Source organism: Auxenochlorella protothecoides (genome assembly GCF_000733215.1).
Source record: "Auxenochlorella protothecoides strain 0710 unplaced genomic scaffold scaffold122, whole genome shotgun sequence".
Classification (NCBI taxonomy): domain Eukaryota; kingdom Viridiplantae; phylum Chlorophyta; class Trebouxiophyceae; order Chlorellales; family Chlorellaceae; genus Auxenochlorella; species Auxenochlorella protothecoides.
The window spans coordinates 189,673-217,299 of record NW_011934146.1 but is presented as its reverse complement, the minus strand read 5'-3'; the positions used below and the strand labels follow the sequence as shown (position 1 = coordinate 217,299).

General features: G+C 62.8%; 12 protein-coding genes across 12 annotated transcripts in view; 5 read left to right on the top strand and 7 right to left on the bottom strand.

The window, feature by feature from the left end:
- The window catches only part of F751_1064 (hypothetical protein), a gene marked incomplete at both ends in the record, with an annotated part of 2,112 nt that extends 1,258 nt beyond the window's left edge, over nucleotides 1-854 (bottom strand). The window contains one exon of the mRNA XM_011397936.1: nucleotides 671-854. Coding sequence (XP_011396238.1) covers nucleotides 671-854 — 184 coding nt within the window. The remainder of the gene's footprint in view (nucleotides 1-670) is intronic.
- A 3,078-nt stretch (nucleotides 855-3,932) lies between these two features.
- Nucleotides 3,933-5,741, top strand: F751_1063 (hypothetical protein; the record flags this gene model as incomplete). The annotated part of the gene is made up of 4 exons (XM_011397935.1): nucleotides 3,933-4,072; nucleotides 4,171-4,252; nucleotides 4,708-5,172; nucleotides 5,454-5,741. 4 exons carry the CDS (start codon nucleotides 3,933-3,935, stop codon nucleotides 5,739-5,741), a joined length of 975 nt encoding a protein of 324 aa, XP_011396237.1.
- A 406-nt stretch (nucleotides 5,742-6,147) lies between these two features.
- F751_1062 (AMSH-like ubiquitin thioesterase 1) lies at nucleotides 6,148-8,814 on the bottom strand (the record flags this gene model as incomplete). Its single annotated transcript, XM_011397934.1, has 6 exons — nucleotides 6,148-6,375; nucleotides 6,641-6,772; nucleotides 6,985-7,120; nucleotides 7,422-8,245; nucleotides 8,506-8,643; nucleotides 8,746-8,814. 6 exons carry the CDS (start codon nucleotides 8,812-8,814, stop codon nucleotides 6,148-6,150), a joined length of 1,527 nt encoding a protein of 508 aa, XP_011396236.1.
- Nucleotides 8,815-9,378: 564 nt separating this feature from the next.
- On the top strand, nucleotides 9,379-10,415 carry F751_1061 (H/ACA ribonucleoprotein complex subunit 2; the record flags this gene model as incomplete). The annotated part of the gene is made up of 3 exons (XM_011397933.1): nucleotides 9,379-9,591; nucleotides 9,795-10,009; nucleotides 10,124-10,415. 3 exons carry the CDS (start codon nucleotides 9,379-9,381, stop codon nucleotides 10,413-10,415), a joined length of 720 nt encoding a protein of 239 aa, XP_011396235.1.
- Nucleotides 10,416-10,828: 413 nt separating this feature from the next.
- Nucleotides 10,829-12,100, top strand: F751_1060 (Nucleoside diphosphate kinase; the record flags this gene model as incomplete). Its single annotated transcript, XM_011397932.1, has 5 exons — nucleotides 10,829-10,895; nucleotides 11,061-11,165; nucleotides 11,341-11,393; nucleotides 11,566-11,652; nucleotides 11,759-12,100. The coding sequence occupies 5 exons, from the start codon at nucleotides 10,829-10,831 to the stop codon at nucleotides 12,098-12,100; spliced, it is 654 nt and encodes a 217-aa protein (XP_011396234.1).
- Nucleotides 12,101-12,440: 340 nt separating this feature from the next.
- F751_1059 (Vacuolar protein sorting-associated protein 9A) lies at nucleotides 12,441-17,774 on the top strand (the record flags this gene model as incomplete). Its single annotated transcript, XM_011397931.1, has 14 exons — nucleotides 12,441-12,949; nucleotides 13,088-13,202; nucleotides 13,441-13,584; nucleotides 13,802-14,015; nucleotides 14,673-14,781; nucleotides 14,877-14,949; nucleotides 15,115-15,201; nucleotides 15,418-15,627; nucleotides 15,854-15,910; nucleotides 15,992-16,090; nucleotides 16,350-16,517; nucleotides 16,713-16,810; nucleotides 16,990-17,176; nucleotides 17,301-17,774. 14 exons carry the CDS (start codon nucleotides 12,441-12,443, stop codon nucleotides 17,772-17,774), a joined length of 2,544 nt encoding a protein of 847 aa, XP_011396233.1.
- A 315-nt stretch (nucleotides 17,775-18,089) lies between these two features.
- Nucleotides 18,090-18,831, bottom strand: F751_1058 (Protein HEADING DATE 3B; the record flags this gene model as incomplete). The annotated part of the gene is made up of 3 exons (XM_011397930.1): nucleotides 18,090-18,264; nucleotides 18,384-18,565; nucleotides 18,697-18,831. The coding sequence occupies 3 exons, from the start codon at nucleotides 18,829-18,831 to the stop codon at nucleotides 18,090-18,092; spliced, it is 492 nt and encodes a 163-aa protein (XP_011396232.1).
- A 376-nt stretch (nucleotides 18,832-19,207) lies between these two features.
- F751_1057 (hypothetical protein) lies at nucleotides 19,208-22,651 on the bottom strand (the record flags this gene model as incomplete). The annotated part of the gene is made up of 6 exons (XM_011397929.1): nucleotides 19,208-19,274; nucleotides 19,598-20,650; nucleotides 20,937-21,141; nucleotides 21,301-21,784; nucleotides 21,971-22,090; nucleotides 22,427-22,651. The coding sequence occupies 6 exons, from the start codon at nucleotides 22,649-22,651 to the stop codon at nucleotides 19,208-19,210; spliced, it is 2,154 nt and encodes a 717-aa protein (XP_011396231.1).
- Nucleotides 22,652-23,085: 434 nt separating this feature from the next.
- On the top strand, nucleotides 23,086-24,249 carry F751_1055 (Acyl-CoA-binding domain-containing protein 6; the record flags this gene model as incomplete). The annotated part of the gene is made up of 3 exons (XM_011397927.1): nucleotides 23,086-23,448; nucleotides 23,880-23,978; nucleotides 24,142-24,249. The coding sequence occupies 3 exons, from the start codon at nucleotides 23,086-23,088 to the stop codon at nucleotides 24,247-24,249; spliced, it is 570 nt and encodes a 189-aa protein (XP_011396229.1).
- F751_1056 (hypothetical protein) lies at nucleotides 23,660-23,833 on the bottom strand (the record flags this gene model as incomplete). The annotated part of the gene is made up of 1 exon (XM_011397928.1): nucleotides 23,660-23,833. The coding sequence occupies one exon, from the start codon at nucleotides 23,831-23,833 to the stop codon at nucleotides 23,660-23,662; it is 174 nt and encodes a 57-aa protein (XP_011396230.1).
- Nucleotides 24,250-24,632: 383 nt separating the features above from the next.
- Nucleotides 24,633-25,151, bottom strand: F751_1054 (hypothetical protein; the record flags this gene model as incomplete). Its single annotated transcript, XM_011397926.1, has 3 exons — nucleotides 24,633-24,722; nucleotides 24,846-24,948; nucleotides 25,057-25,151. The coding sequence occupies 3 exons, from the start codon at nucleotides 25,149-25,151 to the stop codon at nucleotides 24,633-24,635; spliced, it is 288 nt and encodes a 95-aa protein (XP_011396228.1).
- Nucleotides 25,152-25,269: 118 nt separating this feature from the next.
- F751_1053 (Bifunctional protein FolD) lies at nucleotides 25,270-27,437 on the bottom strand (the record flags this gene model as incomplete). The annotated part of the gene is made up of 4 exons (XM_011397925.1): nucleotides 25,270-25,975; nucleotides 26,234-26,439; nucleotides 26,756-26,958; nucleotides 27,353-27,437. 4 exons carry the CDS (start codon nucleotides 27,435-27,437, stop codon nucleotides 25,270-25,272), a joined length of 1,200 nt encoding a protein of 399 aa, XP_011396227.1.
- Between the last annotated feature and the right edge of the window lie 190 nt (nucleotides 27,438-27,627).

Here is a 27,627-nt window from a genome sequence, read left to right as displayed (position 1 = left end):
TGGGGCGGAGGGCGGCGGTGGAGATGGAGGGGGGCTGGGGGTAGATGGCGGAGGCGGCGATGGAGGAGGGCTGGGTTGAGACGGTGATGGAGGGAGGCTTGGTGGAGGAGGGAGGCTCAGTGAAAGAGGGGGCGTAGGTAGTGGAGAGGGGGTGGGTGGAGGAGAACTCGGGTTCGAATGTGGGGGTGGAGACTTCTTGGCGAGTGGAGGTGGGAATGTCTTGGCAGGTGGGGGTGGAGACTTCTTTGTGGGAGGGGGTGGAGATACCTTGGCAGATGGAGGTGGAGACTTCTTAGTGGGTGGGGCCGGCGACATCTTGGCGGGTGGCAGTGGAGACTTCTTGGAGGGCGGCGGGGGTGATTGCTTGGCAGCCGGCGGGGGTGCCTTCTTGGGTGGTGGGGATGACTTCCTGACAGTAGGCGGCGGGAAGGCAAGAACCCATGCCTGCTTCCGGAATTCAAGCAGACTGCAGTCATTGGAGACCTTGCGATCTCCTGTCTTGTTGAAGCAGCGATTGCCCGTGCCGTCATTGTTATTCCCCCAATTGGCGGTGCCAATGTTGAAGTTGCCTGCAAGGACAGCATCATTGTGACATATGAGTCTGTTCCACCCAATGATTGCAGAGGCTTTGCATGTATGGCATGGCGTTCATTCCACATTCTCTGCTCACCAATATTAGAATTGCCAATGTTGTTGGTACCAAAGTTGTTCTTGCCCCTGTTGCCGGAGCCGATGTTGCCATCGCTGTCTGCCGAGCACGCCTTCTGTCCTGGCTTCAGGCACTCCACGGCGGTCAGGATCTCCGTGGAGCGATCCGACAGGATCGCAAAGTTGCTCACGCGAATAGTTGACATGGAGAGCCCCATGATGTGGAGGATTGAGGTGCGGAGTGACCCCACCTTGCTGAAGCCCGCATGCCTGCTCACAGGGGGTAAGGAGGGGGCGGAGGCGTGCATCCACAGGGTTTTGTACAGTTTGGTGCACTTGAGAGGCTATGCCTGCCTCAGGATGGCTTTTCGTGGCCAGGCCACTGATTTGCAAGCAAAGCCTGGGATTTCATAACCCCTCTCATGCTGCCCACCTGCAGATGGCGTCGGCGTCGTCAACTGTCATGAGGTACACATGGGCTCCCAGACTGCAAGGAGGCGAGCATGTGCGGCATGAGGTCAGAGAATAGGCGTACAGTGCCTTACTAAAAGGCACAGTCGAAGGCTCTGTGTTTGTGCATGTCCGAGGAAAGCAGGGTGGGCTGCCCTCAGGAAGCTGGGTATCGACGCGCACAAAACCGCATTCCGGCGGCAGCCATGTGCGCAAGGGGTCCGTGCGGACAGAAACGTCGCCCGTGCAGCACACGATTCCCGTCGTGAAACCAGCTCTCAGCTCACATTGCACTCGGAAGCGCGATGAATGTGGAGCTGCACGGAGCCTGCGCTCAGATGGGAGAGTAGGGGGAAGTAAGCGACGCCGCGGTGTAGCAGCGTGGATGATATGGGATCGTCATCGGCCTGAGTGCACTGGGACTCACCGCGAAGGCACAACTGGCGAGCAGCAGCATCAGTCCAATCAAGACGGCAGGGTTCCTGCCCGCCGCTGGCATCCTGCACCCCTCAGCAACTTCTTTCTTCCGCCTGTACGAGTTACGTGTGCGGTGGGAAGGAGGTGCAACCCCTTCGATGAAGTGCAGGCTCATTATAACCACACATACCACGGGTTGACGTGTAATACGATGAATCCTAGCCCGTGCACAGGCTTCCTATCAACTGTGCGTCGTAGTCAGCTTGGACCTGGGCGGCTTCAAAGATTCCGCGGCGGGAGTCCGGAGTGTGCCTGCCGGTCTAGGTCCACAAACCTGCCACCATGATTGAAGCGCTAGCCCGTCGAGTCCGGAGTAAAGCACGCACGAAGGCACCATCCTTTTCAGATCCATTACTCACGTTTTTCTCAACCCCATCCCTCACAATCAATGAAGGTTGCCCTCATTCGACGCGGTGACAGCGTTTCCGGCTGCACTTGATGTGGACCTGCTGACAACCTCAAAATGCTCTGCGGAGAATCGTCACTCCAGAAGGACTGATTGGGTGGTTCGTGCTCTATACGGATGCTATCCCCCATTTTAGGTACCAGCCGGACATTTTTACCCATCCTTCATACAGCCGTGCCTCGCCCGGGTTCCTGCCTCCAGGAGGTTGTCAACCCGTACATGAGCGTGAAAGGATGTTGCGCTTGCCCTAACTGACGCTCAAAGTCATCTTGGGGTATTCCACTCAGTAAATAATCTCACCTCGGGCGATGGACGGGTAAGGTTCGACGTCACGCCAGACTATCACCCACATCGCACTCCGAAGCTGCTCTTCAAGGGCCAGCATGGCCCCAGGCCCTACTGCAATGTCGAACAGCACCACGCTCAATTGCTCAGAACTAAGCACCCCAAACCCAGCGCTTTAGTATGATAGTATCATGCCAGGGATCTCAGGACGTTGAAATCTGCAAGGGTGTCTCACTGCGACCACCAATTTGTCACGAAGGCCAGGCCCATAGAAAGTTGCATGCGCTCGGTACTTGATGGCATGTGGCCACTGTGCCGCCATGTATTGCAGCGGTGCTGCGCCTCTGCTCCTCCATCAAGTTTTCCACATGAACATATGTGCCAAAGGATGCACCAACCCAGTCACCCCAGCTCGGACAGACCCATACCAGCAGCCCAGGCATGCCCTCACCCTCCTAATGCACACGCGAGTACTTATTTCTGGGAGATTGGGAGATGAATCCCACGCAGAAATCTAATGGTCCCCGCGGCAGGCTGGGCGCAACCAACATATCCTCGACCCAAGCCTGTCATGGAGTACGCCCATGCCCACGGAGCAATGTGCGATCGCCCAACATGCACAGCATGCTCCTCCTTTTTCTCTCCTCCGCGATGGTCATCTGTGTTGTTCCCAGGTCCACAGCAATCATAGAACTTGGGACATAATTGCCGTACCGCAGCACCATTCACCGTTTGATGCGACCTGCTCGCATGTAACCCTTGGACATTGGGACGCCTACTCGCCAGGGATACAGATACCCTCCACATGACACTATAATGGCCTGATTCTTGATAATGTAGGAATTGCCCGGACTACGGGCGCACCCTTTATGGTTGACGCAAAATTCAGTCATGTGTTTGTTGAGAATCTCGAGTAAATGCGAGGAGGAGAACCGGGTGGGGGTTCGCCAGAGTCGGCTTTAGGGGGGTGTCATTTTTAAGTGTGGACCAGGGCGGAGCGACGGGTGGTGTGATTGCAGGTAAACCTGAAGCTGCGGCCCTCGCCCGGCAGGAACTCATCCACCCGCTCCAAGGGAATTATGACTTGAGGTCTAAGTGGCTAAACGTGGTGCGTATCATGCTCTGTAGCCCCCGCGGCTACCAACTCGGCCCTGGCGAACATGCCAAATTTGGGGTCGGTTGTCTCGGGCACGTTCCGCATAAATTGCGAGCTAAAAGGTAAAAGCATGATGTAAATAGGCTGTCGCCAGTAGTAGCTGGCAGGATCTCTTCGGGGATTCGTAAGTTTGCTTCAATAGAAATGGTGGCCTGAGATGGGTACTCCTTGATCCCCAAATCTAGTGTGGGCATGCCTCGCATGGAGAATGTACATTCTCGCCGCCGTAACCGTTTTTATATAACGCTATCTTCCGCGCTGTGCAGGGTGATGAGGGGGATCAGGCACGCTTGGTCATGCACCCCAGCGTCGTCCTCGCCGCGGAGGGGAGCATGCGCGGCAGCCGCGATATTTGGGAAGTGCCCACAATGGATCCGGCATCGAGAACACTCCATCATATCGCACATCGCGCGTGCGGGTGGCGGGGGCTTTGGGAAGCAACAGGTGTGCATGGGAAGGGCAGTAATGATGTGGTTCATGCCCTGACCTCTTCAAATCATTGCTGGCTCCATGCAGCCGAAGCTTGCGCCCCCCCCTCCACCTGTAAAGGCGGGACCCGCCAATGCCAGCCGGCCCAAGAAGCAGAAGAAGCAGGAACCTGCCCCGGGCAAGACGGAAACCCGGCCAAGTGCCCCAGCCGAGGGAGACAGGTATGGTTGTTGGTAGATGTGATAGGACTACCCTGGTAATAGCAAGCCAATGAAAATGCGTAATTTGTCCTTGACCCTGTGCCTTACATTCACTGCAGTGGCATCATGGAGACAATAGAGTTTGAGCGGCGCCTGGACTCTCTGCGGAACCAGACGTCAGCCGCAGCTGCGTCCAAGCAGGTCAGGAGCTCCAGTGTGCTCGTTCTCCAACTTGATCACGGAAGCGCAATCTGTACTGAAAACCCTCAACTGCGTCGTTATTCACGACCCTAGACTCTCAGCACTCTTGTCAATATCTCGAATGCCTCCCCTGCATCCCAACCACCCTCAGGAGCCGGAGAGGTCTGGGTCTGTCCCCAACTACGACTCCACCCCCCCCTTTGCTCAACACGCTGCTGAATAAGGCGCCGGAGGCGGAGGGGGAGTATAAATCCCTCGGCGGCGGACCTCCCAAGGTGCTTGCGGTGTTCACTGCCACCGCCCAGTTGCTAGGATGGAGGGACGATAGACGGTGGGATGCATACACTTCGGCCCTCAACGCATAGTTCTCTACGCAGCCTGGGTTCCCTGCCAGCACTCACACCAATAGAACCGCCCCCAACATTGTCCCTTTCCTCCTCTTCCCTCAAAATCAGATCCTGCTGGCGGTGGCCTCGGTGGCCATCGGCGCCATCTTCATCCTCACCAGCGTCGATTTTGGGGGCGGCTCGCCCTCCGGCCCTTCGACCTCCTCTTCAGCCGGCCGCCCCGAGCAGACCCTCACCGGCCCAGAGCGCTCCGCACTTGAGGCCGCCCTTGAGCAGCAGCAGGTCACGTTGTCCTCCAACCCCCAGGATGTGAAGGCACTGGAGGCGGCGGCCACCATCGCGGGGCGCCTGGGCGATTTCCGGGCGGCTGCCGCCAGCGCGACGACGCTGACAGAGCAAAACCCGGGCGACCCGGCCGCCTGGCAGCTTCTCGGCGAGTGCCAGGAGGAGCTGGGGGACGGGCAGGCCGCGGAGGCGTCCTACGTCCGGGGCTGGGAGGCGGGGGGGAGGACGGACCTCCTAGTGCTGGGGCGCCTGACCACCCTGCTCTCCAAGCAGGGCCGGCACGAGCAGGTGGGCAGGTGCCTTTGCATGATTTTGTGGGGAGAGTCCTTGTCTGACTGGGGCATGCCAGGACTTGGAGAGAGCTGGGAGGCGGGCCGCGGTGGGCCAACAAGCACAACATGTGGCGGTGTGGAGAGGGGGCACTCGAATGGCAGCCTGTGGAGTGACACAGGTTTCTGCTGCGGGGTTGGTGGTCCACCCGATCACTCCCTTTCCCTTCTTTCTCCCGATTTCACCTCCCCTCAGTGCAGCAGCAAACCATCAGCCCCCTGCCCTCGCCATGCATGCAGGCCCTGGAGCGCATCGATTCGGCCCCGCTCTCCGTGCTTTCCTCCCTGGACGCCCAGCTGGCGCGCGGGCGCGTGCTGGCGAGCTGGCCTGGGCACAGCCTGGACGCCAAGCACCTGTATGACGGGCTCATCGAGGCCCACCCCGACGACGCGCGGCCCATGCTGGCCAAGGGCCTGCTGCTGCGCCAGCAGGGCCGGGGTGTGGACGCCGATCGCGCGTTCCTCCAGGCGCGAGCCCTGGTGCCCCCGGAGCAGCGGGCCGGCCTGGACGCCGTCATCGGGCGCTGAGGGCTTGGGGGCCGGAGCGGTGGAGGCCGTACGAGAGGGAGGACGGCTGGCTGATGTGCCAGACCGCACGACCCACCCGCCCCGACCCAGTATCCATGGATCACCCCAGCCTGCATTGCCCAGGCACCCAGTTTTCAGGGGACCAGGCTCTGCGTATACGACCATTCGCTCCTCTGCACCTGACCAGCTGCTCACGGCAACATGTATACATGACAGGTCCCAGGATGTGGGGAGGCTGCACCGCAGCCAGGGCCTGGCAACCTCATTACAGAGGGCCTTGGCACTCCAGTGATGAAGGTCCCTGGGGGAGGCAGGTGACGGGAAGTATTCGTATGTTCACCACCACTCCCCGGGCGTGTCCTCGAGCAGCAAGACATCCCACCACCGCTCCGCCGCCGCCATCGCGTCACCGCAGGTCGACCACATCAAAGGCAACCCGGGGGTTCAGGTAGACGTGCTTGCAGAACTCGTACAGGGGCTGGCCTGTGGCGGTGGGCGGGTGGGTGTGGAAGCCGCGCAGGTCGCAGCGCTGCACCGTCTTGAGGCCGCCGGGGGTGGTGAGGCGGAAGATGCCGACGCGCTTGGAGGGGTCGCGGGGGGCCATCACGATGGCCACCGCCTCGTCCAGCATCGTCTGCATGGGTCGTGGATGGGCGGGGATTGATGGGGGAGGCGTTCATGGAGGACCCGGGAGGGTGGGGGACAAGGTTCAAGGCCAGGACGGGGTAAAGATGATGTCAGTGGTCCTGGTAGCAACCTGCATCTGCCACCAGCGAATCCCCTCTATATCACTGTCCAAACCAAGGGCCCCTTGCCCATTGCAGCGAGCACAGCCACTCGGCATCACGGCCTGGCCATGCCTTGGTCTGCCAGCACCCCTCTCTCCCCCCCAGCCCCACCTGGTACCCGCAGTGGGTGTGCACGTCGATGGAGGACAGGAAGCAGGTCTGGGTGGGGTGGGTGTGAATCCAGCCCAACGGGTACAGGCCCCGAGAGTCTTGGGCCTCGAAGATCTCCTCCTCATTCAGCGCCTGGGAGTACGTAGGTTGGTGAGGTCCAGTTGGGGATTGAAAAGGCACGGGGACGGATTGGCCAACAAACAGGATCATGAAGCGTGCCTATCGTAGTCGAGGTGCCTCGACTTCCCAATCTGGTCAATGCGCCCAGGCGCATGGATGAACAATGGCGTGCTTGATCGGCCCAGGCCGACACCCTTTCTGCAGAAAACCAGGAACACAAGTACCTGGACGGTGTCGCTGGTCCCCTCCTGCTTGGGCACGATCAGGGTGGTGATGGTGAACACCGCGTCATCCACCGACAGCGTCCCCGCCAGGATGCCGCAGGACTCGATGCCCCGCCGCGTGTTGCTGGTGGCATACCTGGCGGAGGTGAGGGGAGAGTGAGAAGGGAGGGCGGGATGGTGTGGGCATGTCCCGAGGGTCGTTGACGGCAAAGGCAGGCGCAGAGCATGGCCTGATCCAAGCTCCCCCCTGGAACATCGGCGTGGCGCTGAGTGGGCGACGACCCTTGGGACAGATCACACCCAGCAGGCTTGCAGGGTTGGCCCAGGCAGGCCAGCGCCGGTCCACGGGACGCAGGGGCATCACGGCGGGGTCTTCCGGCCTCATAGCGAGATAAGCCCCCCCCACCTTCCGCCCCATCAACCAACCGCCGCATCACCTCAGAAACTCGTCCATGAGGGCCACGGAGACGTGCACGTCACGCACGCTCTGGCGCTTGGCCACCTCGGCCACGCCCGTGGTGGCCGGCCCGACGGCCGGCACGGTCTGCGTCGCCGGCGGCGGCTCGGTGCAGCAAGACTCCCCTGGCCGCGGAGGGGCGGTGGGCCCCGCCACAAACTCCACGCCCACTTCTTGCGGCCCCAGTCCCAGGACGGCGTCGGCCAGGGGGTCGGGGGGGCGTTGGTCTGGACCCGATCCCGGTCCGGTGCTCTGGTCCAGCTGCGCCAGGTCGGCGGGGAGGGCGGGGTACAGGCCGGCCCGCTGCCCGGTCTGCGTCGATACAGGGCCCGCATCCCGCGTCGCCGCCTCCGCCGGCTGCTGCCAGGAGGGCAGGATGGCGTGCCGGCTGCGCGCTGCGGCAGAGGCGGCGGGCAGCCGCAGCGAGCGCGGGAGGTCGAGTCGCAGATCGGCGATGGCGGGCAAGGGGGCCGCGGCGGCTCCAGACCCTGCGGAGGTGAGCCCCGCCGACGTGAGTCCCGCGGCGCCGGCCGCTCCGGGCAGGAGGAAAGGGTCGAGGGGGGGGGCGGCGCCGTGGGCACGCTGATCCAGGGCATCCACTGGGCCGGCGCCACCGGAGCCGACGGCCTCGCCGCCGTGGGGCCGCCAGTGCACCTCTGGCATGTTCCCCGCCGCCAGCCGGATTGTGCCTGGCTGCTTGGTGGGGGCCCAGGGCTCCTCCTCAAACAGGCGGGAGGTGCGGTCCTTCAGGTCCAGGCTCAGCTTCAATCGCTCCAGCTCCGGCATGACCTCGAACAGGCACATCTGGCATGGGAGGGGTGGACACCATGGGCAAGGATGTGGTGCTTTGAGCACTGGGCGAGGGGCAGGAGGCTCCTGCCGCCTGGAGGGGCGTAAGAGAGCCAGGACGGGGGTTCGGCAGCTGCTCAGAGGAGGGAGCGATCACCTGAGGTCATCGGAGAATGTCTTGATGTCCCTCTCGTCCCCCCTGCACCCTGCAAGAAACTAAACAGCATCCCTGACAAAAGAGACCAAACACCGCGGCAACCCAGCCCTCGCCCTACCTTGCGCAGGGCCTGGTAGACGGGGTCTTCACGGTGGAAGCCGCTGTGCTGAGGGATGGTCTCCACCACCAGGCTCACCAGCCGCATGAGCATCACATACAGCTGTTCCTCGTTGGCCTGCCGCCTGTACTGGCGGGCCTGCACCAGAGGCATAGGAGGTTTGAGCAGGACTGCCTCAGCCCCGAGCCCCTTCTGCAGCCGGGTGCGAGCGGCCTTCACCCACCTTCTGTCCCCACGCACCTGACGGTCCAGCAAGTCAGCGGACCTGTAGTACTTGTCCACGCGCATGAGATTGTTGGCGGGGCGCATCTGGATCGTGGCATTGAGTCGAGACACCAGGGAGGAGTCTGGGGCCCTGGGGCCCCGTGGGGCTGGCATGGGCCCTCGCTCCTGCGCGCTGCTGGGGATCACTTTGCAGCGCGTTGCAAGGGCAAAGACAGCTGGAGGGTCCTCGACAACATTGAAAGCTCTTCGGAGTTTGTAAAGAGCATTCGGGTGCGGTGAAGCTCTTGGTAATCTTAAAAAACATCACAGAATGCCGGGAGGAGAGGGGGGGTGTCGCGGGTTGATGTGCCAACTCCTTCTTGGCGCCCTGCATGCGGGCTGGGCACGGGAGCTCCTGCGATACACCTTGACGAGAGCTAACACGGGGTGCTCGACACACCAACTTTGATTTTCACACCTTTGGAACACCTGCAGAGGCGAAACACTGCTGTGGAGTCCCAGCGCCTCCGCGCATCCCACTCGGTGGCTCGCTGGCTCCAGAGCGGAGGTCACCCTCTCGGTTATTGAACGCAGCCCAGTACACGAGTGAGAGATTAACGGTGTATGGGGAATGTTCCAGGGCTGCGTCGCTGTCTAAAAGGTTACCAGATGCCTGCACACCCGCTGCAACCCCGTGCCTCCGGTCCGCCCGCAGTGGCAAAGGACAAGAGCGAGAAGAAGGAAAAGAAGGTGAAGACACCCAAGGCCGAGAAGACGGTGGTGGTTGCAGACACTGCCGCCCTGGAGGCTGCAGATGAGTTCAAGCGTGCAAATGTGTGTGCCATTGCCAAGCCGCTGGCCAACGAGAAGCTCGCCAAGAAGGTATGGTGTTGAATGATTTAGGATGGGCTTGCGGGCGCAGGTTACCTCCTGGCACTTTTCAGTTTCATGACCAGGTGGGCATGTATGGTACTCATACATGCAACCCCACTGGACCCTTGTAATGACGCCTTGAGATACAGTCTTGACATGCACCACTGATTGACCTCGCTCAATGCAGTCCCTCTCCCACACAATTCAATCAGGTCCTGAAGCTGGCGAAGAAGGCGGCCAAGCGGAAGCAGATCAAGAGGGGGGTGAAGGAGGTGATCAAGGCCATCCGCAAGGCCAACAAGGGCGTGGTCATCATCGCGGGCGACATCTCCCCCATCGACGTCATCACCCCGCTGCCCGTGCTGTGTGAGGACGCCGACATCCCCTACATCTATGTGCCCTCCAAGGAGGAGCTGGGAGCAGCAGGGTGTGTTGGGTTGTGGAGAGGGAGCGCTCGCAGTCAGCGTTGCATGTGTAAGGAGGAATGGGTGGCGTCACCGACGGCTCCCCTCAAAACCCCCGCCCCTGCTCCTGTTTGCAGATTGACCAAGCGGCCGACATCCTGCATGCTAGTGCTGCCCAAGCCGATCAAGGGGGCACCTGCTGTGACCGAGGAGGATGGCTTTGACGCCGCATTTGATGAGGCAAGGCCACAGGGTTCCGTGTTGGTGTCTTGCAGCCTCAAAAAGGAACTCATGACACAGCTGTGTGCGGTTTTAGGGGTAGTAACACAAGATGCTGGCGTAGCATGGCCTCCTCTCAGTCTGTTCCACCGTGCACTCTCTCCACTCCAGGTCCTTACCCAAGTGAAGGCCGTGCAGCCAGTCTTTTGAGTGCTTTGCTCGTCTTAATCTGCCAAGGAATCTGGAAGGAGCTCAGACATATCGCCGGCCCGTCTTGGCCATTTCCCTTAGTTCACCACCCACCTCCTGTGGTGGATGGAACGGCAGCTTATCCGCTTTGCGCCGTCCGCACCAGTACCCGCATGCTGAACCCGCATTGGCATGCCATGACATGTACGTCGGTCCGCAAAGCGGCATTGTAAGGTTCAGAGACCCCAGACATTGCTCGACGTCCTTTCCGACGTGGCTTACGGTGGCCCGGTACGGCCAAGCTCACCCTCTCCGTCCCATTCACCCCTACACCGAAATCGCGTTCCGCCACAGCGTGACGCAGATCCGAGGCATTCATGCGCGTGCTCCAGTGTAGCACGTCGGTACACTCCCGCACCAGGACCCCCACCGTCATGTTGCGCGCCGCAGCCAGGAGCGTCGCCCGGGTGGCCCGCAGGGCGTCCAGCAGCAATGCAGCAGGTGTTACCCTTCACGATGCTGGAGCATGTATCTTCCTGGCAACTGGGTGTTGGGGGTCGTGCTCTGGTTGCGTGATCGATCCCATCGAGTTGCTCCTTGGGTTTCTGCCCCATCAGTGGAGTAGAGAGTCTTGAAGGCTGACCAACCCCTCCTCCATCGCATCAGGCGTGCTGGTCGGCGCTTCTCGGACAGCCTACAGCACATGGACTCAGGCTGCAGTGAAGCCTCGCGTGGGCCGTGCGGCCCTGCTGGCCGCCATGGGTGTCGGCAGTGAGTGCAGCGTGGCTGGGTGGGGAAAGGGAAGGGCCCATGCCATGATGGAGATGCACCCGTCCAGTGCATGCCTGGAATGCATGTGCGAATTCGGAAAATAATTCCATATGCCCCGCCTGATCAATGCCCGACCAAAGACTCCCTCTGAGGTCATATTCTCTGCTTTCTGCAGTGGGCACCACCGTGGCAATGGCTGCCAGCAACCAGGAGCGCTCCTTCATCATGGTGAGTGGGTGCCCAGTGAAGGGATGCCTGGTGGGTTGTGCCTGGAAGTCCAATGCCTGGTGACTGAGTGCTTGGGCAGCATTGGCCAGAGGTACTGTAAGGAGGTCCATCTGGGTTTGGCATGAGTCGCGAAACCCTCCGTTTGATGTTCGTGTATCGCCCTGCATGATAGGTCAAGCCCGAGGGTGTGCAGCGCGCGCTCGTCGGCGAGGTCATCAAGCGCTTTGAGCAGCGTGGATTCAAGCTGGTCGGGCTCAAGGTGGGGACAACGGGTGGTGGACGGGGTGGCATACGTTGGATTTCCATGCATCTCCATCCATGGGGTCCCCATGTCCATATGCTTCAACCACATCTCATGCATGCAGGTGCTGGTGCCCTCCAAGGACATTGCCAACGTGCACTACGGCGAGCACGAGGGCAAGCCCTTCTTCCCCAAGCTGGTGGGGCACATCACCTCTGGCGCGGTAGTGGCTATGGTCTGGGAGGGCAAGGACATCGTGAAGACGGGCCGGGCCATGATAGGAGCCACCAACCCGCTGGCATCTGCCCCGGGGACCATCCGAGGAGACTTCGCCATCGATCTGGGGAGGAACATTGTGCATGGATCCGACTCCGTGGACTCCGCCCAGCGGGAGATCGCCCTCTGGTTCAGCCCCGATGAGCTGGCGGAGTACGATCCCACCGTCACGCCCTGGATCTACGAATGATTGCATGTAGAATGCCAACACAGTGTATCCGCAGTGCAGCGAGCAAGACCAGGCTTACTGAGGAATCGCGCGCCATGTTCGAATCGTGCTCGTCCTACCTGATGAGGTGGCCTGAAATCACGGGGGGGTACAGCGGTCAGGATCGCGATGATTGCAATCGCCTGCATCTTTTAAAAATTACACATGCTCCTGCACCTGCGCGATCGAATGGAAGCACGCGCCAGGTGACGCGTCAGTTGAGGCAGCCGGCAGGCCCACACCTCACTCCTGCCCGCTTGGCTTGGGGTGCCACAGGCACACGCAGGAGGCGGTGAAGAGTCTGAAATCCCCCAGTTTCACTATGGCCTTCTCATTCGGCAACACCGGGGCTTCCACCCCTGCATTCGGCACGCCCAGCACGCCCTTTGGGTTTGGGGCCGGTACTCCTGCCACAGCCGCAGCCAGCACCCCGGCGTTCTCCTTCGGCAATGCTCCGGCCTTTGGGGCCAGCAGCCCTTCCCCATTCGGAGCCAGCAGCACCCCGGCGTTCGGGGCCAGCAGCGCATCCCTGTTTGGGGCCAGCAGCACCCCCGCCTTCGGGTTCGGGTCGGCCCCGGCCTTTGGGGCCAGCAGTACGCCCGGTTTCTCCTTCAACGCCGCGCCGACTCAAGCCCAGACAGCCTCTGCTTTCGGGGGCGGGCTGTTCGGTGGCGCCAGCACCGCCGTCACGCCCTTTGGGGGGGGGCCAAATGCGCAACAGGCGCAGCAGGCGGCGACCTCGCTGCTCACCACCGACGGCCGGCCGCTGGGGCACAACACCAAGTGGGACGACATCAGCCCTGCGGCCCAGAACCAGCTGCTGGAGCTAGAGTGCGTGTGTGGGTGTGGGTGGGATTCGTTGCGGTAGCAGCTTGAGCTTGAGTGCTGGCGCACCATCTGCCACCTGAACCCCCTGCCCGGGCATACCCAGCAGTACCCCCCTCGCCACGCTCCCCCCACCCCCTCCAGGAAGTTCATCGTGCGCCTGCGGGAGGACTGTGCGGTGCTGGACGCTGACGAGCGCCTGAGCAACCCGGCCGCCGCCAAGCAGCGCCTGCCCGAGACCAGCGCGGCTCTGGAGCAGGTGCGGGGCGGTCCCGCCGCGCCCCTCTGACAGGGTGAAGTGGTGCCGCAAAGTGCCCTGGCACGAAGCCGAGCGCGCATGGATGGAGGAGGCGTCGGCCCCCCGCCATGCCCCTGCTGGGTCCGGGAGGACCGCCGGGCCCGGGACGCATTTGCCCGGCTGCCGGCTCGGCGCATCGCCCCGTGCACCCCAACCGCTGCCAGTCGCTCCCCCCCATCCCCACTGCCCCTCCGCGCAGGACATTGCGGCGCTGGCCAGCCGGATCAAGGCCAACGAGTCGGCGAGCGACGCGGTGAGGGACCACGTCATCCACCTCCTGCGCAGCACCGAGTCCACGCTGCACGCCTTCCAGAGGTCGCATGCCTGGCGGGAGGCCGCCAAGGTGAGAGCCGGGGCGGGTGTGTCGGCCTGGTCGGATGGAACAGGTGTGGGAGGAAAGACGTGTGGCGCTGGCCCGCGTTTGGCTCCGCCTTGCTCCCTGTGAGAACTGGTCGGGTGTTGTCCACGCAGCTGCTCCTGTGCAGGGCTCCAGCACCCAGACCCACACAGATGCATCTCCACAAGCACACACACACGCGCGCTCTCCTTCCGCCACGCAGCTCCCCCCAGGCCAGCCCCTGCCCCCCGCGCTGGTGGAGCAGCTGGGGCTGGGCGTGGTCCTGCCCTCGCCCTTCCTGGCGGCCTCCATCGAGTCCTACGCCGACCAGGTGGAGAGCCTGCGCCGCGCGCTGGGCGCGCTGCAATCGGTGCTGCCCGACGAGGGCGAGGCGGCCGCGGCGGGGGCAGCGTTCGCGGGGCCCGAGGGCATCGAGGGTGCGCTGCGCAACCTGCAGGATTGCCTGCTGGCCTCCGCGGCGCGGCTGCAGGCGCTGGCCGACGGCGTGACGGAGCGCAAGGCGGCGTGCCTGGCCGCCGCGCGGCGCGCGGGGGACTACGGCGACCCCTTCGAGCGCGCCGCGGCGAGGGAGAGGGAGGGGGAGAGGGCCGCGGAGGCGCGGGCCGCCGCCGCCTTCAGCGGCGCGCACAGCCCGGGCGGCGAGGCGGGGGCCGGCCAGGGGGCGCTGCTCCCCGCATCGAACGCCGGAGGGGCCCAGGGCGGGCCGTCCCTCTTTGGCGGGGCCGCGCCCGGTGGGTCGCCCGCACAGGGCCTCTTCGGGCCGGCGGGGGGGGCTGTTTGGGGCGGGGGCGCCCACAGCGTCCGGCAACCCCAGGAAGACGAGAGTGGGCAGGCGGTGAGCCCCGGCGCGCGCGCGCGATCGCGATCGCGAAGTCTTCGCCATGCGACCGAGACCCTGTGCTCATACAACGCTTGTAACTTTTCACACCAATCTGCGACGCGAGATCGAGCTTCGTGTTTTCTGGATCACGGGCTGGACACGGGAGAGGAGGTGTGCGTGGGGGAACGCACCACGCCGAAACCCTGGTCGGGAGTTGAAGGCGGAAGTGGATGTGTTGAGTGCAATCAAGAAGCCTTTCACGCTATGGAGGAGGACACGGGCACCTCCCCCCTGTCCTTCACCGACTTTTTGGAGAAGATGAAGGACCCTGCAGCGGCCAACCTGGTCAGAACCGTGAAGAGGTGGGAAGTGGTTCTAGCACTCTCTGCCAACAACAATGCTGGAATGACAAGTCCCAGAACTCGATCAATCCGCTACCATCCTCGCTGTGGTGCAGCTTCATCAAGGACTTTGAGGAGCGGCACAGTCAAGGCAAGGCCACAGCAGAAGACGATTCTGCACGTGTGCAGGTATGACGGTTGTGGAACTGAGGGCACAGAGGCGGCGCTTCTAGGCACTTTGTGTGCAATCCGCAGTCGCAGTACCCTGCGTCTTGAAAGCCTGACGGTTGCGGACGGCCACCGATATACACATCACTCCTCGCCCCCCTGCTACCGCATCGCTCGCTCTGCCAGGCATTCCTCACGCAATCGGAGGAGCTCTTCAGGGTCCACCCCGTCTGGAGGGGGAGTGCGCCCCAGGTCTTGGATGAGGCAGTGGAGGTGAGGGGCGCATGGCTGGTGGTGACATGGTCATGACTCCCTTACCCTGGCATGAGTTGTGACTGATTGGATGTCCGACACGCTGAGCATGAACGTGGAAACCCCAGCCCCCAGCTTGCACGGCACTCGTCCACCTGTACGCCAGGTGGGCTGCAGTACGGCGATGCCCTGGAGCTGTGCGTGCTCAGTTTTTTCCCTCCCCCTCATTCCTGGCAGGGTCTGGAAAAGTACCTGATGAGCAAGGTCTGGCGCCTCACCTTTGCCACCTCGCCCGAGGACGTTGAGCGCGACGAGCGCTGCGCTCGGATCCTGGACGCCCTTTCTTTCGTCTCCCTGGACACCCTGATGGGCTCCTCCGGGGTCGAACCCGACCCGGCCCTCCTCAAGGTCGCCGTCGGCGAGTTGCTCAAGATGGACAAGTACAAGGTGGGGTGGGGGGAGGCAGAGAGTCTGGTCTGGCAGATGAAGTGGTTTGCAGTGCTTTTGACCTAGAGAATGGGCATATCAGTGTGGTGGGACTCTGCAGCTTGAGTCGCTCATCCTGAAGGCTCTGCCAGGTCCCGGGCCAGGAAGTGCAGCTGGTGGCATGGCAAGATACTCAGCAAAGGGGACCACGCAAATCTCTTGTTCAAAAATCCCTCCCAAAATTCAGGCGCCTCGCGACAAGCTGGTGTGTCTGGTCAACGTCAAGACCACGGCGGAGTCCCTGGTGCAGGTGGCGGCGGCGGCGGGCGCGCGCATCGGCGGCGCCGACGCTTTCTTCCCCGTCCTACTGCTTATCGTCATCCAGGCGCGTCCCCAGAGGCTGGCCTCCACCATCGAGTACATCAAGCGGTTTCGAGGGAGCAGCCGGCTGCGGGGCCAATTTGATTACATGCTGGCAAACCTGGTGTGTGCGTGTTTGCGTACCTGGGTGGGGTTTATGTATTAACTGAGTGTTGGGGGCTGGGTGTCCAATGGCTGCATCCGTGGTAGCAAGAGGGGGGCCCTTGCACTGAGGCAGGGCCGCGGGTTGCCAGGGGGCATGGTGATGTGCATGTAGTTCCATGCTTGGCCTCGCGGGCGAGATGGTCCATTCAAGGCTCCAATTCCTTCGAGATCCCCCAGTTCACCCCACACCCCTTCACCCCCTCCATGCTGCATCGCAGGAGTCGGTGGCGCTGTACCTGGACACCGTGAACTACGAGCACCTCCACATCAGCCGAGAGGAGTTTTTGGCCCGCCTCTCGGCCGCCGGCCTTCCAGAAGCTGCCCTGGAGCTGGAGAAGCGGGCCAGCCTGCCATGCTCGCCCAGCGGGACGGCGGGCCCATCCGGCGTGTGGCCACTGGAAAGTATGGCGCTGGGATCCGCACCATCACAGGGTGATGGCAGGGGGCCCATTCAAGACCCGACAACCAGGGAAGCTCCGAGCGAGGCACGGTTGCCGGGGTGGGAACCCAGCCTGGAGGCGGGCACAGAGCACGAGCCTGAGGGGGGGCAAACCCAAACCCTGCCCCGCCTGAGCAGCCAGGATGAGCTGGCTGGGTTATTGGATGTGGCAACCTCCCCGCTCCAAGCGCCCAAGACTACTGGAGACTTGGAATCGGACTCCCAGTCCTCGGAGATAGGGTGAGTGTGATTGGTCCTTGCTGGTTCGGCAAAATCTGGAAATCGAGGCATCGCCATCTCCCCCTATCTATCTGGAGAGTCAGGTGCCAAGGAGATCATGCAAGGGTGAGGCCCCCGCAGCCCCTCCCTGCTCTCTATCTCCACACCCCAAGCACCACCAGAAACCATCCCTGTTGCAGACTCCTGGCCCGCGGTTCATGGCAACAATGGGAGCGGGTGCACCGGTTGACAACACTACCGGGGGAGCCGCCCTTCATAGCCGAGCTGGTTGCAGACGGGGTGGGTGCGGTGCTGCGCGCGGAAGCCGCCGGGCAGCTGCAGCCCAGGTACCCCTTCATGTATGCCTCCGCCGCCGACCTGAGCCTGGTGCGCATAGGGGGGGCCTGGATTCGCGGCGTTTCTGGCGAGTTTGGATTGCAGCATGCTGTGCGGGGCGCACTACTTGTCCTATCCCGAGCATGCGTCCATAGTCCCCCTTTCTAATATGCAGGCGGATGTGGACAGCATCCTGGCGGGGTACAAGCAGCTGGTCCTGCAGTACGAGGCCCTGTCCCGCTCGGTGGTGGCCCAGCTGACGGGGTCGGAGGAGGGCGGGCGAGAGCAGGGCGCTGATGGGTTCAGCGAAGGCACAGGATGGCAAGGGGAGAGCGCTGAGTCACATGGCTGGCCGGAGGGTGTGGTCCGGGCCGAGAGCAGGGACACACCAAGAGCTGGGACCAGCCCAGGAGTCACAGAAGCGGTCCTCAGTTCACCTGGAAGGCAAGCGATCGATGCCGGGCCGCACCTCCTCGACCTGGATCACCCTCCGTCGGGGTCACCAGGCGCCGCCCAGGCGGAGCGCCAGGAGTCCCCTGCCCAGCGGTCTACAGAGTCAGCCAATGCGGGCTCCATCAATGTGGCCGCGATCGTCGCACGTGCAGTGCGCGTGAGCGACGAGACCGAGTCCAAGGATCTGCTGCTGTGACGCGCTGGATTCCAGGCGTGCGTTTTGTCGTGCTGAATACAGCTCTTCCAGTCCACGCTAGCAGGAGTGCTGTGTACGTCTTTGGGACATGGTTACTTGCAAGACATTGACACAAGACGTCAGTTCATTTAGAGGCACACTTGGGTCAGGGGAGCTGGTCAGGAGAAATGGGGGCTCCTGAGAAGCGCACGACGCCCCGCCAAGTGCCCTCGACATCATGCATTCACCCACTGTTCCCCCACTTCAAACCCTTGTCTGCCCGCTTGGACTTTCTGCTTACAACAAAAACAACGCTCAGCATGGTGCATGGCATCCTCACTTGGAGCTCACAAAGTAGATGATTGCCTCGGGGTCGCCCAGCTCATACTTGTCGGCCACCTGCCTGACCTTGTAGTGGAAGCGAGCCCCGGGTGCCTCGTAGCTGATCTCACTGGCTTGCTTGTACAGCAGGAAGATGTAGCGGTGCACCCCGATTGGTGGTGCGGGGCCCCTGGAGTAGTAAGGGGATTGAGGGGGTCCCTATGAGTGTCAGATTGAGACGAGACACGGACCAAGAAGCCCATGTCGCCCAGTCCACAAACCCTGTGTGCAGCTTCATTCCCAACTCACTGGTATGACAGGATCTCCTTGCCGGTGCTGATGTCGCCCTTGGAGATGTTGGTGATGATCCAGTGGACATACTCGCCCCTGGTTGGGTTGGCCGGATCGGGTGCGTCCGGGTCAGTCACGATCAGGGTGTATAGCGCATGATCGTCCGTGCCCGAGATCGTCACCGTGGGCTTGCTGCTAGACTGTGTGTGGAAGGAGCAGCGATGTGGGTTTGAGAACCGAGGGGTCATGCGTCCCGCTATGATGCCTCCGAGGATCTAGAAGTGCAGGACCCAATGTGGAACAGCAGAGACGTGCCACCACCGCCGCTCACATCTTTGGGGGCGATGTGCTCGCCGAGAACTACCGGGATGGAACCAAAAGATGCGCTGATCTGAACCTTGGAGTGCGCGAGGCCGTCCACGACATCAGGGATGATGCGGGCACGCTCGATCTCCTTCGTCGACATGGCCTTAGGAGGGGGGGGGGAGCTGACGAGTATATGTAAAAGGCTATTTATTACTTTAACAAGTTGCTGGATGGGAATTGTAGATAGCTGGAACCCTGCCCGTGACTGCATGGAGCTTTGTCGAAGGTGCGTACGTAATCCAAGAGGTTACGAGAGTGGTGGACATGTTGGCAACCTCCCAGCAGTTACTGTCACCTTTTGCGCCCCAAGCTGCTGTCAATTCGACTGACTAGAGCCCAGAGCAGCCCATGTGGTATCCCACTTGTCGTGCGCAGCTTGGATTGCTGCACCTGCGCTTTCCTGGAGGGTGAAAAGAGAGCCAATAAGATGTGAGAGGTGAAGCAAGTTCTTTCCATAACACCTGCACTCCCAGGATTCAGATGGTGCCTTCAAAGCGGTTCTGGGACCCCTGCACGGCACCGTAGCTCAATGTCATCCTCCCCCTGCGTACAAATGATTGGGTTCGCAGTGTTTCAATGAAAGTATGTCCGTAAGCCTGTATTTGGAGCTTTTGTGGCAGTTCCAAACTTGTGCTCGGCCTGGATGTACCAGAAGTCGGAAGGTGGTGAGCATGGTGTGTTCTCGCAAGCATGAATGCCTTTCCCCGCCAGTTTCAGATCAGCGGGAATGATCACGGAACACCCAGGGTTGGTGCAAATGGGGTTCTGCATGGCAACATGTACCTGACCACCCTGCTCTGACTCCCAAGATACAGCCTGCTCCTCGAGGTCCTGCCCCCCCACACCTCTTCAGTGCAACGACCCACCTCCCGTCCCGTACTGTCTCTCCCCCCTTCGGTGCCAGGCGCTCGGCAGCAATCGCAGCACACGCCCTGTCCACCATCCCCTCCACAACCCCACAGTATGCCAGGTTGGCTTCCTGCGCCAGGCCTTCCATGTCGGGGTCCGACCCTGCATGCTGACTCAGCGCGTCCTGCACGGCTCGGGTTCCGTCTTCGATGCACTCCTGTAGGCGATCGATGTGCCGCTGCAGGTCCTCCTGAGAGTAAGGATCCCTGCCCGTGGGGAGGAAGCCCATGCGTGCCAGGGAGCCCCATGCCGGCTCGCCGGCCCCGCGCATGGCACGGGCGGCTGAAGCGGCGGCCCCCAGCGCGGCAGCCAGGTCTGCAACGTCCCTGAGCCAGAAGGCCCGCTGGTGCGCCGGGGACGACCACCGCAGCGCCCCCACCCCTGCCAGCAGTCGCCGGTCCAGGGCCGCGGCCGCCCGTCGGCAGGCGGCCGGGAATGGGGCGGCCTCCCGCCTGGCGGCGTGCACGGCGTGTAACGCCCCCCGCACCGCCCTCAGGCCCTCCAGCGCCCCCGGCACCGCGACGCGGACCTCTGTTATTATGGCAATCGGTGCCTCGATGACCACCAGGCCGGCTGCCTCGGCTATCAGCCGTCTGCTGTCAGGGCCCAGGCCGGGCTGCAGGACGCCTGTGGCCGGCACACGCTGCAGCACGCTACCCTGCAGGTCCTGCTGGAGCCCCGGGAGCTGGCGCTCCAGTTGCCGTGCCCACTCGTCGACCAGGCCGGATGCCGCGAGGCGCAGGGCCGCCAGCGCCGCCTCCACCGCCGCGCCGGAGCGCGCGGCGGCGGCCATGCCCCGGGGCCCGTCCAGCCGGCGACGCACGCGCCGCCAGGCTCGCCAGAGAATCTCCACCCTGGTCTGCGCAGCGCGCACAGCGCACAGCCGGGGTCCCAGGCCGGGCCAGCGGGCTCGAGAAGAGTCCGGCGAGCGGGTGGCGCCGAGGAGCAGGGCATGCACCTCATCCTCCAGCCTGGCATGCCACTGCTGCACCTCATGGTCCAGGGCAGACCTGTCATGTGGAAGAAAGAATTGGAGGGATGGAGGGGCTTGAGGTGGGACGTGGATGGGAGGCAGGAGGTAAAGCAGGACGGGGTGGGATAGGGGGTGCAGAGCAGGTGGTGGGGAGTGAGCCAGCGACCTAAACATGCAGTCACAGAAAGGATCGCAGCACTCTGCAATGGTCACAACAAGGATCGCCCTGACAACATCGAGGAGCAGCACAGGCACCAGCGACCTCCCAGATCCAATCCATCGCATCTGCTCAAGCACCTCCTCATCCTCCCCACTGTGCCCACATGAGAGGACAGCCCTGCTGAGCACGCTGGGCGCAGGCCGCGAGGAGGCTGAGCTGGGCGGGGAGGTAGCAGGGCTTGGGTGCCACGCCGAGGGCAGCCAGGCGCCGGTCCAGCTCTCCCACGGCAGCATCAACGCCGCGGTACGCCTCTGGCCAGGGCCTTACCGCGGCGCCCTGCGCCGGCTGCAGGGCGGCAGCGAGGCCGGCTGCGCGGGTCAGCGCAGGGGATGTCGGCGATGGCAAGGAAGGGGTGCCCTGTGGGCCGCGCATGGATCACCCTGGGGCATTGGCCCGCAGCGCCCAACATTTCCCCTGGCCAACACAGTAGGTGTCCCGCCTCATACCTCGCACAGCCCTGAAGTCACCTATTATCCTCCTGAGAAGCTCCAGCCCGCTCGCTCTGCCGTGCAGGAAGGGCGCCAGTGCCTCCTCCAGGCCCTCGTACTGGGCGACGCAGGCGGCGACGCGCAGCCGCTGGCCGCACCGCGTGGCATGCTCCTCCACCGGCTGCAAGGAGGCCGCGAGGGCCAGCGGCCCGCCCCTTGGGAAGTGGGCGGCCCCCTCCCGGGCCCAGGCAGCGCAGGCCTCGACCTGCTCCCTCAGGCCCGCCTCGCCCTCGGGCGCCAGTCCGACGCTGGCCGCGACCAGGGCGCGCCCGCAGGCTTGGGCCAGGGGAAGGAGGCGGGGCGCGAAGCGGCGGCCCTGTAGCCTGGCGATCACGCCCAGCCTGAGCCACACCCCGGGGATTGCGGCGAGCAGGTCCGGGGGACTGGCGGCAGACGACAGCGCCTGCAGGGCCGGCACCAGGCAGGTCAGGAGCAGGGCATGCCTCTGCAGCCCACCAGCCGCCTGTCGGTCAGCATGCATAGATGGGGGGGAGTATGAAGCAGGAGCAGGACAGCAGGGGGTGGTGTGAGCATTCGGTGGTGAAGGTACCCGTGCCTGATTCCCGAGACTCATCGTACTTGATGCAGTGGCCTTGCACTTTGAGCCGCCGCCATCCCACCAGCTGCCCACTCAAGCCAGTCCACCCACCTCCTTCAGCGCGTGCAGCAGTGCGTCGAATGCTTGCAGCAGGGGGCTGGCGGAGCCACGCAACCGTTCCAGCACCGCACATGCAGGAGGGGAGGACAGGGCCGCACAGCAGCATGCCATCTGCGATGCGTGCGAGGCCCAGAGGGCGAGCAGAGCCGAACACTCGCCCACCTGCTCGGCTTCACGTGCCTTGTCAATGTCCCTGTATACGCGTGACGAGGGCTGCACCTTGGTGGGTGACAGGGCGGGCAACTCTCAAACCATGCTCGGAGCGCCAGAAGCCTTCCTGCAGGCTAAGGTAATATGCGCAGTACACGAGGACTCAAGCGGGGGCAACCTCCGAAGCCCCAGCTCACAGAAGCAAGGGCAGCACCTGTGAAGGAGAGCGTCAAGGCCCTGTGTCCAGCCCATCACCAAAGCTTCCAGGATGGGGAGGGTGTGACTCGCCTCACAAACCTCGGGAGGGAGTTCCGGTGTGAAGAAGGGGTGGTCCCGAACCCCTGCCAGGAACTGCTGCTGTGTCAGATGGGCAGCCAGACTCATTGCGTCCAATATGGAGGCAGCATGCAGGGTGTCTGAGGACATGACCGCCTCGATGATGTCATGGGGCAACAGGACTTCTGTTAGGAAGCTGGAGAGGTGCATGGCTGATCCCAGGCGCAATGCGTCTGGGTTGCCCATGGAGGGAATGCTCATCTCAGCTTTGATCACTCCTCCTCAACGTGACAAAGGTAAACTTGGTATCGATTCAGAACAGGTTCATTTGTTCCTCTGGGATTGGTTGCCATCACATTGTAGAGCAGCATACGACTTCATGCTGTCCTCCGGACCTCCAGATCAACATGAACTCTCGCGATCCCCCGCCCGCTCGCGATTTCCCTTGGCGTTTAGCTGACTCAGGCGTGAGATGTCACTCAATAACGGATCCTGCCGCGGCTCGGCCTCCGGTGTTTGGGTTCGGGGACGGGTTCCTGCGGTCAAAGACTCATGTAGACCCGAATGACGGTGCGAAAGATTTAGAGGGCGCGTATTACCTCGCACCGGCCTTCAGCAATCAGTGCCGAGGACATCTGCGTCCATGTTGATCTTTTTTGGTTCAATGATCAGATTCCTCGATGGGTGAGCCGGACGAGGATCACTTTGAGGCTGCGGCCGAGCAATTGACGCTGGCCATCGCCGCCGGCAACAGCGTTCCCGATGACGAGCTCTTGGCACTGTATGGCCTGTACAAGCAGGGGAGCGTGGGGCCATGCACCACCTGTAAACCTGGATTTCTCGATATAAAGGGGCGCAAAAAATGGGGAGCCTGGCATGCGCTGGGCGAGCTTGACACCGCCACAGCGCGAGACCGGTATGTGATCAAGGTCCGCGAATTGCTGGGAGGCCCTGCGGAAGGCGAGCAGGCCGCCACGTACATAGACGCCTCGCCGTCCGTGAGTGTCCCCACCAACGAGGTGCAGCTGCCCGAAGACGACGAGGTACGGCATGCATGGCTGCTTCGTTTGGGAGGCAACCCGAGCCAGGGTTGATCAGCCCGCAGCACATGCTCTAGCTCTGCATGTCCTCTCCAGCAATGGACACTCCGGAATACACTGCCTCACATGCAGGAGGGGGGACCGCTGCACACTGCCTTGTGCGAGGCAGACTCTGTCGTGCTGCAGCGCCTGCTTGAGGCTGGCGAGCACTGCATCAACGCCCGTGATGGACAAGGGTGCACACCACTCCACCTAGCTGCTGACGCGGGCTCCCTCCAGGTGCTGTGCTGGGCGTGGCCATGGCAGTCGAATGCCTGTTGCACCTGTGCACGCGTTGGAGGCAGCCTCCACGATTGCAGGTGGTAACCCCACAACCCCACACGGGCATGCATCCTCTTTACCCATATCGCCCGGTATTACCCTACCAATCACAGGCGCTCAAGTTGCTCCTGGATCATGGCGCCAATGTGAATGCTGGAGATGGCGAGGGCTTGACCCCCCTGCACTACGCAGCGCTGGCATCTAAGCGGGAGGTGCGTGCCGCCTGCGCGGATCCTGGGCTGCTGCTCCTTTCATGCCCTGGCCAGTCTATGGCCGTGAGATCCTGATGATGCCCCTGCTGGACAGGGTTCATGCTCTCCTTGACGCTGCCATGTGCACGCACGGCTGACTGTGAAGGATCCCACGCTGTCGCAGGCTTACCAAGCACTCCTTGCGGCAGGCGCAGACGAGGCGGCAAGGAGTCGGGACGGCGAAACGGCACAGGACCTCGCGCCCAAGGCCTGGAGCCTGCAGCCAGCCTGAGACGCTGCTGCATGGTGTTTTTGCACCACAGCACCCCAGCGTCCCCTGCAAGCGCCCCCCAAGAGATCAGCACGGCAACCCCCCTCTTGCAGCTGCGCCCTGGTCCTCTAGATGCAGCTCACTTGACCTTTGCGGGATAGTTACATGACGACGCGGCTCCAGCACGCAATGCAAATGCGGCTGCGATCGCAGGAGGGCTGAGCACGAGGCAGCTGCCTCTTCTGTGGACCCAGATGGCGCTTTACAGTGGGCCCATGGCATGTCAAAAACATAGAGCGTTAACAGAGAAATAAAGTAGAGCAAAAGCAGTGGAGGGGGCCTTACAGATGGGTAAAAAGGGGGTATGGTGTGGGGTCCTGATGCTCAACAGCAAGCAAGGGTGCTCAGCTGCCCGCGGGGATGGTCGCTTTGGGTACATGCTGCTGCATGAATGCGATGTACTGCTCAGATATCGCCTCATACGTGCCCACGATCTGGAAATGGGGCGCGGTGCAGGGCGGAGGGATTTCGGAGAAGGGCCTCGAATCGTTTCGTAAGCCAGACTGACCCAACCACATGACAGCCCTGCCCGCGGGGCACTCCCCCCGCTCTCACACCTGCAATATGTTCTTGTTCAGTGTCTGGATCAAGCTTGAACTCCGTTCCAGGTCCCCCGAGCTCCCCGCATTCTGGTGCGCCCGTATTCGGTGCAGCAGAGACCTGTGGGAGGGTGCGACGGGCCCGGGCTCGCCCGACGTCCAGCATGGGGCGGGATATGGCAGCGAAATCCACCATTACTGAGCTCCTCCCCCTCCCAAGGGCGCTCACCCGTTCTCCTCGAAGAGGCGCTGGACTGTATCATACATGGCCTGGTCCGGGAAGGTCGGGGCCGACTTGGACTGCCCGTTTTCCCCACTAGACATTCGTGCACGGGGCCTGAGCCATGGGATAGCTGCTCCTGGACCGCGTTTCATGCCCCCCCCGCTGCCGGGCCGTGGCTTACATGCGAGCCCACCTCCCGGGCGGAAGGCGGATTCGCGGTCACGTGCGCGAATCTGGGAAGGCATAGTGCAGGTCCCCCCGCCGCAGTAGGCCCCCCAGGGGCTCCACCTGGGGCACCTCCCGTGGACCCAGCAGCCTGTCCCGCGCGGAGGCCACAACGTTGTGCAGCGTGGCTGCGATGGTCATGGGCCCCACCCCCCCGGGGACGGGGGTCATCACGCCCGCCACCCCCGCCACCCCCGCCTCGTCCACGTCGCCCACCACGCGGCCGCCCTCCACGTTGATGCCGACGTCCACCACCGCAGCCCCCGGCTTGACCCAGGAGGCGCGCACCAGGCGCGGGTAGCCGACCGCCACCACCAGCACGTCGGCGGTGCGCGTAATGCCCGGCAGGCCCGCCAGGTGCTCCAGCGCCTCCTCCCGCACGTCGGCAGCGCGCGCGGCCTGCGAGGGCCCTGGCGGCACGCGCGGCGCACAGGCCGCCGCTGCCACGCGCGCCGCGGCCAAGCGCGGTGACAGCGCGTCCGCGAACAGCGCGGAGTAGGACGTGCGGTGCACCACGGTGACCGAGGCCGCGCCCGCGTCCCGCATGAGTGCCGCCAGGGGGGTGCCCACCGTGTTGCTGTCGCCCACCACCACCACCGAAGCGCCGCGCAGCTCCACGCCGCCCGCGGCCAGCAGGCGCAGCGTGCCCAGCGCCGTGGCGGGGACGAAGCCTGTGCTGCGACCCCGCATAAGCATCCGACTGAAGGGATGTTTGTTTTGTTGGGGTGAGGGGGATGAGAGGAAGACACTTGAGAACAGCCATCACGACGGCTTGGGAGTTGGGAGGACTTTCTAGTAGGCGCACGGGGAACGAAAGCTGTGACTGAGGTGCAGGGTCACATGATCCTGAGAATCAAATGGGGCCCGCTGCCTGCGCTCCGACTCAGGCTCCAATCCCACTGATCTGCCTGCTATCCACCCCCCCACCACACACCACACACACACACACATTGCTCACCCCATATTGAGCGGGTGGAAGCCGTCGATGTCCTTGCTGGGATCGAAGCTCTCCATGACCCGCTCCTCGGAGATGTCGGGCGGCAGGGGTAACTGCACCAGCACGCCGTCGATACCGGGGTCGGCACAGAGCTCACCCACCACGCGCTGCACGTCGCCGATGCTGCAGTCATCTGGAAGCTGAACCAGGCGCTCCGAGATGCCCACCTGATTGAGGAAGAGGGGGAACGCGGGATTGGGCATGGGTGGCACGAGTGGGGCAGGGACTTGGAGGGTGGCAGGAGCATGGGTTCCCTTGCATGCACAGGTTCACGATGCATGTGCCAAGCAGCAATCACCATGGAGATGCCCTTCAATCTCAGAAAGCACAGGGCAGGTGGCGCTCCAGGCCCCTTGGATGTGAGACAAGCCAGTGTCGCTGCAGAGTGTCAAGGCCTGGCAAACTCAGAGCCGATACTTGCTGCACCTCCAGCCTGGCCCCAAGATCACCAGCCCCCCCACACACAGTTGCCCACCCAATCACCTTTTCACAGGCTTCCCGTTTTCGGGTGACGTACAGCTTGGAGTCGGGGCGGTCGCCCACCAGGACCACGCCGAGGCCGGGGCGCCGCCCCGCCACCTTCAGGATGTGCGCAGACTCCCGCGCCAGCTCCGCGTGCCAGTCGGCTGCTGCCGCCCGCCCGTCCAGGAACCGTGCCGTGTGAGTGGGCAGGGGCTCGGGGGTGGCTGCAGGGTGTTGAAGTGGTCGGGCGCTCAGCAGCTGCTCTATGTGAAGCGGAGAGGGAATGCACCCACCCAGGCAAGGCCCTGTCCCTGCACACCCTGCGCACGGCCTACCCGCTGCAGCATTACTGGATGACTGATGTGCAGCAGATGTACTAGACAAACAGCATGCCGAGGATTTATCTGGCATTTAGTAGGATAGTGGGTTGGGACATGTTTCTCACCCTTTCGAAAGGCCAAGGCGGTCAGACTCCATGCTCAGCTATCATGATCGCGACCTACTGGACAAACACAACATCCAAGGTCAGAACTCACCTTGGAGACTCGTCAGTCGTAGGCTGCGTCGAAGGACTTGCTGCAGGCGCACTGCCATGCGACTCGACGTATCTGCTGGTACCTACCAAAGCGGGACTTGATGTAAAGTGCAGCGCATACAGTTTTGGACCCAAAATGCGTATCACTGGATTACATGCATGCGACATGGGTAGTTGCTGGTTACATTGTGAGTCGAGGTCACGTCGCGCGCTCGCAGGGGTCCCGGATCTGACCTGATAGATCCACCACAAAACTATGGCGCTGCAAAACAACGAGCCTACACCCTCAGTTCTTTGAATGCAGAACCTGATACCCTTGTGACTGTTTCACATCCTTGGGTATGCGCTTGAGTCCAGC